General features: G+C 37.2%; 1 protein-coding gene across 1 annotated transcript in view; it reads left to right on the plus strand.

Moving 5' to 3' along the window:
- PRR5L (proline rich 5 like) overlaps window positions 1–7682 on the plus strand; it is a 40617-nt gene extending 32935 nt beyond the window's left edge. The window contains exon 8 of the mRNA XM_070931215.1: window positions 6720–7682. Coding sequence (XP_070787316.1) covers window positions 6720–7102 — 383 coding nt within the window. The 3' untranslated portion in view covers window positions 7103–7682. The remainder of the gene's footprint in view (window positions 1–6719) is intronic.

The following is a 7682-nucleotide window of genomic DNA, read 5'->3' on the forward strand; positions in this document are numbered from 1 at the left end:
TTCTCCAGTATGTATCTAAAGCACGGGTGTCAAGTTTGATCGTGTCACATATCACGACATATAGCAACATTTTTGCCTTTGCGGAGCTGGGGCGGGCGTGGCCTACACGTGACGCATCTGGCTCGTAGGCCGCCAATTTGTCAGGCCTGACCTAAAGCAGCATTAGTGGTTTTCTGAGGGAAAGGAGTCCTGATATGGATTCAAACCAGTGCCATCTTCTAGTTCTTTCTCCATTTGCTACTGAAGGTGCTGTTTCTAGTGAATAGGTTCAGGGCCTAAGTTTAAGTAGGAAATTTATTCCCAATTTAGAACAGGAATTTACATTGTATTAAGGATCCATGCTGCTCTTTATAGGATAAAAGAGGCCAACTTAAAGGACAGAGAGGAAAGTTGACATTGATCAAAGATTATGCATGAACATCCTATGTAGCACTGGGTCTCAGGTTGTGCACTCCTCTTTTGTATCACTGAAATGGGATCAGTGATAACTTGAAGATTAACCATCAAGATGGTGGGTGCCGTCCTGTGATAGAAGCCCTATCGTCTTGGTTTGCTACATCCCCTACCCTGGAGTGAATAGCCATTGATGTAAGTAGGTGCTCTCCAGACAGAATGACCTTAGGAAGCACTGCTGGATCTGATTGGCTCATCAATAATTTTTTGTTTCTTCTGTGGCAGTGCATTGCTCAAACTTTCCTGATCCAGTTAAAACTGCTCATTGCAATTCCTCTTCCACCTTTTGCCCATTATTTCAGTAATAAGTTAGGGTTGAAAAACCATGATAGTTTCAGTGAAAGAATATAAAAATGTAGCATTACTGATGCAATGGTTCTTAGCATAACCGTGTAGATAGCATGGATTTTCAGCTGAAATCTCTGGAAGAAGAATGATGTGCATGACAGTGGCAATTGTAAGAATCTCTCTCTCTCTCTCACACACATACACACACACACACAGAGGGAGGGAGGGAGAGCGAGCACCATATCCTCTGGCAGGAAAGTATAATCTATCAGCCTCATTGGAGGCAGCCTTTAAAATATCCCAAGGAGATGGATGGTGCTTGTTACAACTGTTTTGTATTAAGACACAATAGAGATACTTTAGGGTTTGTTTACAGCTTTGAAAATAAGTTTTAGTTACGAGTTTCACTTCACAATTTAGACTGGGATCCTTCAGTTATAAAAAGTAGCAGAGAAAAGTATTGTTTCCTCCAAACATTATAATGACTAGTCAATCATAGGCCAAGAGGTCTCAGGTCCTCTTATTCTTAGCTATCTGCCTCTGGTCTATAAAGAAAAGGTTCCCTCTCACCTTGGCTATTTTTCCTTTTAAGAGAAGGTTTTAGTTATCCTGGGATAGCTGCCACTGTTCAGAGACCTTAGACACTAGTTAAAGGGAAAAAGAGACCTTTTCTTCACCTTGTGTTTCTCAAGAAATAAATAACTATAAATGTTACCCAAGCAGAAATTCATTGGCCTATAAAAGACTTAAAAGAACTTGCTGTGGGACTACTCCTATCGTTTAAGCAGGTGTTCTCTCTGTGTTTATCCTTGCACATTAAAACAAGGAATGTACAGGCAGGGTTGAATTTCCAGCACAAATGAAAGTACGCATGGAATTTACAAACTACTGCTTCACAGCAGCCTCCGATTTGTGGTCAAATTGGAATGGACTTTCTGACTATATAATTCTTGGTTGTCAGATAAAGGGTGGCTACACCTCAGCATCTATCTTTTCTCTTTAAGGGACTTGTTTCAGTGTTTCATTCCTGAGTTGTATAATGAGTTGGAATAAAAAGAAGAGAGCTTTAAACAGTGAAAGTCTAACTGCCAGTATTTGCTCCCAGTTATAGGTTTGGATAATATTGAGACAAAATAGGTTAATTCAGTGTTCTTCAATAACCATTACCAATGAAAGAATAAGCTATTAGCTTTAAACTGAGTTCAATTCAGATATGAATTGGTTGAAAGCAGGGGTGAAATTCACTTACCTTCCCTACCGGTTCGCAAATGTGCAAGCGCCATCGTCCGCGCATGTTGAAAGCCTTCTGTGCACACGCAAAGCCTTTTGCCCATGTGCAAAGGCTTAAAATAATTGCAAAAAAGAGACATCATGATGTCCACATGGGTGGGCGGAGCCTCCCGTAGCCACCACTATTGGTTCGCCTTAGCCGGATAGAACTGGCTAAATTTCACCCCTGGTTGAAAGTAAATCCATTACAACTTACATCTATGAAAACTAAGGAAAAACTATTTAGATAGATTTTTAAAAAAATATTTTTTATAAACAACTCAAGGTGGCAAACATACCTAATATTCCTTCCTCTTTCTATATTTCTCACAACAATAATCCTGTAAGGTAAATTGGGCTAAGAGACTGACTGGCCCAAAGCCACTCAGCTGTCTTTCGTGCCTAAGGCAGGACTAGAATTCATGGTGTTAGGCTGATGCGTTAACCAATAGCAAATGAAATACCACTCTATCTCTGAAATTTGGGGTGTTATGCTTATTTAGTACCTCTGTCTTGGTGACACAGCAAGATAGCTATGAATTTTTTCCCCATAAGATATTTTTTTAATGCTTGTGAAAGTGTACTGTGCTGTAAAATGTGAGCCATTTCTGAAATCTTCCCGTGCTGCAATAATAAATGTTGCAGCAGCTATTTTGGATGTAGTGTTTCTGTTGAACAGAACTATCAGGGGAGATGTCTGCTGGAGAAAAAAAAAAAGCAAGTTGAGTTTTATTGATGTCATACTTTTCTCTGTGGTGTATAGGTGTATTGGAAATGTTTTTAGAATAGTATGAAGTAGTGTGAGGATACCAGCATACATAGCATCTCTCTATTTTCCTTTTCTCTACAACACTGTGAGGCAGGTTAGGCTGATAGTGAGTGGTGGATCCAAATTCATCTGGTTAAATTCAAATGTTGAGTGTGGACTGGAAGTTGAATCTCTCCAATGCCAGTCCAGCATCTTCATCGCTATACTATAGCTACTCTTCGACTTACGACCATAATTGAGCCAAAAATTTATATTGCTAAGTGAGACAGTTGTTATGAGAGTTTTGCCCCATTTTACGATCTTTCTTGCCACAGTTGTTAAAATGTGAATCACTGCAATTGTTAAGTGTTAAGTAACATGATTGTAAAGTGAATCTGGCTTCCCCTTTGACTTTGCTGATAAGTTCACAAAAGTTGATCACATGATCCTGGGACACAACCATCATAAATATCAACCAGTTTCTAAGCATCTGAATTTTGATCACACGCCAACGGGACGGTTGTAATTGGCATGTGAAAAATGGTTATAAGTCACTTTTTTCCATGCCATTGTAACTTTCAACAGTCACTAAAAGAACTGTTGTAAATTGAGGATTATCTGTACAGAGTGTCTATGAATTTAGAAGAGGTGCTTTAGTACATGTGGGATCATGAATGTAGTTCATAAGTCCATGACTTATTAAAGCAGCTGTATTTTAGGGAGATTCTTGTTTCTTTTTTTTTTAATATAAGTTTTATTAAGAATTTTAAATACAATACTAAAAGCTAATGTAAACTTAGACAAAGAGAATGGAAATAATAAAACATACAAAAAGAAAGGAAATGATTTCCAAACTTCATTACAATATAAATACATTTAATAACTCTTTAGCTCCTCTAACCTTTTCAGCCCTTATGCCATCCTCATCTATAAATAAATCCATAAAACAAAAAACTTTCAGCCCTAGTGTCAGCAAAAAGTAAATGGTTTGCCAGAACATCGCAAAATGTTGCAAATGTTGCAGAACAAAAAAAAAGCCTACTTTAACCTTGATCAAATAAACCAACTTTCTTTCTTTTATTCCTAACAGTCTTAATCTTTAATTCAATCAAATATAGTTTTAGGATTTAATTTCTTTTCAATTCTTCTTTATCCTATTATACAAGTTTATTCAAGGCTTTATAAAGCAAGCCTCTTTTGTAAATCCAATAAGAAAACATTTTCCAGGTCATTCTCTTGGTTTATCATTTGTCCTTTTAATTTTTAAAACTCCAGCCAGTCTTCCCTTCCCTTTGCTCCTCTCCCCTCTCCATCTCCTCTCTCCTCCCATCAAATTTCACCAAATCTCATCAAAAGCAACTCTGGACAGCACCCAACAATCAAGGATTTCTTATACCCAGTAAGTGTTCTTTTCCAATTCATTCTGTTGATCTGTTATTTGTAGTTCCACTTTCAGTGCCTTCTCTGTCTTGTCAGATAAAAATTGTTCCGTATAGTATCTGTCATTACTTTGTTAATATCTTTTGGACTCTAATATCTATTCTTCAAATAACTCATTTAATATTTCCAATGTTATAACATTTGATTGTTTTGGAAGTCCCAGTATTAACTGACATCAAAAACAATTTTGTATTTTTTTCTTCTGCTTAGAATCTTTAGTCCCTTTCCATTGTCCAGTTTCTAAAATCATCACTTATCTTTGTTCTGACTTACAATAATCAGGATAGCCAAAACAAGAAACTGTTTATTAAAAAAAAATATCAAAATCTGATAGTGAAAATCAATATTCCATATTAATCTGAATCTTTGATCCATTTATAACCTTCTTAGGTCAAAATTTTATTTAGCATTTTGCTATTTATTTCAAGTTCTCTTAAATTCTTAAGCCTATAATTGATTTTTCTTTTGTTCAGAGATGAAGATAAACTCACCTGACAAAAACTTTGAAAACTTGTCTTGAAGATCTCTAATGGTTTACGATGGTTTGGCAATTTTGCCAATTTCCAAAAAATATTAGAAAACGATTAGAAAGTGGGGTTTGCAAATTTAGTGTCCTTTAAAAGGCTTCACTTGTGAGCAAGATGGCTTATCTCTTTGTCTCCCAGCACTCAAACCTGATGAAAACTATTGTTCTGAAGCATATATGGGTGGTCTCCCATTTTCTCCTTATCTGGAAAGGTTCAGATAAACTGCTGAGATTATCAGCTGCACTTTGCAGAATTGTCTTCAGTTTGTCATACCTTCCCCAGAAGCAGAAGGATCCCTGTTTCTAATACAGCATATTGTTTGATATAAGGAAGTGGAAGAAAAAGGAAGTGGTACAGCTTTGTAGTTCAGGAGCAGGTAGAAACTAGAGGAGAAACTATCAGTAGAGTTCTAAATGATAATACAAGGATTTTCAGTTCCCAATAATAACAACAGCAACTATAAAATGACTCCTTATTTAAAAGTATAACTTACTGCAAATGAAAAAAGCTTGAGGCGAGCAGACATGGAAAAATGCATGTTCAGGGATTCAAAACAAATTCCTGAGTTCATAATTCTTTAAGAGTTTGGAATGTGTACATATTTTTCCTTGGGGCACTTAGGGTTTGAGAACTCCCTCCCCTAAAATAAAATTGAGTCTGTCTGCGCTTGTATACTGTACCTTTAGAATATGTGACCTGTAATTCCATCCTCATCATTCTTATAATTGAATGTACTAAAAGTTGCTAGTTAGATCCATGTGAATTCCTCCCCTGTAGGGAATACTGTTGGCCAATGGAACTGAAAGAAATCATCCATGATTTCTATTACCTTAGAGCTGGAAGAAAATATCTGTTTTTGTCTAGCTGTAGTTGAATTAAAGTTACTACTATCACTTAGCACTGCCCGTGCTAGCTGGAGATGCTGGGAATTGGAATTCAGCCATATCTAAAATGTTACTGGTTTTCTCCATCTACCTTGTAACAATCCTTTTGTTAGAAATGGCAATGAATTCAAACTGGGAAGCTCACTAGATCAGTGATTACAAAAGCTTTCTCTAAAGTAGTATCCACCAGAAGCATAGGACTGCAATGGGCTCCGTAGGGTATCAAGTTGAAAAAAAATTGGGTTCATAGTAGAAATATGCAAAATGACTGCTTGGAGAAAATTTATGCCCCCAGGGTTTTGAGAATAAGAATTTTAAATGTTCTGTCATAGAAGCAAACTTTAAAATAGACCGTTCTTATCTCAAAATGATCCATTCTAGGGTGCTAGAAATTTGAAAATGAAGATATGTATGTTCTAACACTTTTACTTTGTTTTGACACAAGTTATTGTTTTAATAAAATGTTTCATGTGGAGTTGTTTTGTTAGGTCTGCATGTAGAATAGGCAGTAAATTTCTCACATGTAAGTTTGTTTTTCTTTGCCACCAATTGTTATGCTGTTAACTTTGCCCATAATACAATCATTCTGAATTGTATATGGTGAAAAGTTACATCAGAGAAGAATCTGTGTCAGATTCTATGCAATGTCCAGAAGGATAATTAGTCACACACAATGCATGTCACTCACCATGCATGTACAGGTTATAAACTTATACAGTATTTATTAGACACCTCTTCTAAATATAGTGGACTTAGGGGTGAAAATTTAGGTTACTATTACACACTTACCCTTTTAAGTGTAAAACAACTTGAGAAGAGGGATTATATTACAACAATGCCAAAGTTCTCCAGTGTCATAAGTTCCTCTCTGTCATAACATGGACTTCTAACATAGGATCAAACTGGTGCAGGAGATTAAAGTATAATCAATTGTATAACTTGTATTTTTTTTATTCCCAAATATCCTTATTATCCACATGTTGCAACTTGTTGCCAAAACTAAAGATGAAGAAATATTTAATGTGCCTTTCACAGAAAAAAATCTGGAGAAACGAATTCTTGCCGTGGTAAACAATTAATAAAAATGTCTTCTTTTCCCTTGTTTTCCAGAGAGACGGTATTACAGATCTCGTTACAAACCCAACGGGCTAAGCATTTCTTCTCACACAGTGGCAACCCGACAGGTCAGTGAGACCGCCTTGACACCCCTGACTGAACAGGAAGGCGAGGCTTATCTTGAGAAGTGCGGGAGCATCCGCCGGCATACTGTCGCCAATGCTCATTCTGATATCCAACTGTTGGCCATGGCTTCCATTATGCACTCAGGCATGCTAGCAGAAGAACCAGACAATGGCGACCAATGTCTCCTCTTGCAACCCAGTTTGAACCACAGACAGTTTTCTAGTGAGCCCAGCATAGCAGATGGACCAGAAGAACTGGCCACCTCAGTCATGGAGGAGCCTGCAGAACTGAATTGCACATCTGTCTGTTGAAACAAAGGAACAGAACACTCCTGCACAGCAGAGGAAGCCGATGTTACTTTTCATGCTGCTTAGATCAAGAATTAGATCTACAGGGCATATCCTGAAGCTGATTGTGTTCTTAGGCTCTAATATTATGAGGGTCCTTTCTGTGGACTACAAAGGTACAAAGTTGTTTCAGCTGAAACATTCCAATGTTGTCTCAGAGGAATGGTTTCTCAGAGTTTGTTTTTCTAGCTAGATTTTCGTGCCTTCAGCTGCATTCCGTTTTTGTCTTATCTGGAGGGTGAACATTGTAATCCTAGTTTTATTCTGCCTTGCAGATTGGGAACATGAACTCCAATGTTAGCGACAGGCAGTTATTTCTTCTCAATTGCGATGTCTTGTGAAAAATACAAGGAAGCCAAGGTTGTTACAGTGGTACATCCCTTTGTAGGACAATGAACCATTTTCATTATAATATGGTGTAACACCTAAACTATAAAAATAGGAGCAGTAAAACTTCTTCCACTCTCTATCATCAGAGCTGGTCAGAGTAACAAACTCTATTCTGGGTGAATAAAATAAAATGAAAGCAGTAGCCTAAAACAAA

Source organism: Pituophis catenifer, unplaced genomic scaffold, assembly GCF_029215685.1.
Source record: "Pituophis catenifer annectens isolate HBS135680 unplaced genomic scaffold, rPitCat1.0.hap2 SCAF_1, whole genome shotgun sequence".
In the NCBI taxonomy this organism is placed as follows: Eukaryota; Metazoa; Chordata; class Lepidosauria; order Squamata; family Colubridae; genus Pituophis; species Pituophis catenifer.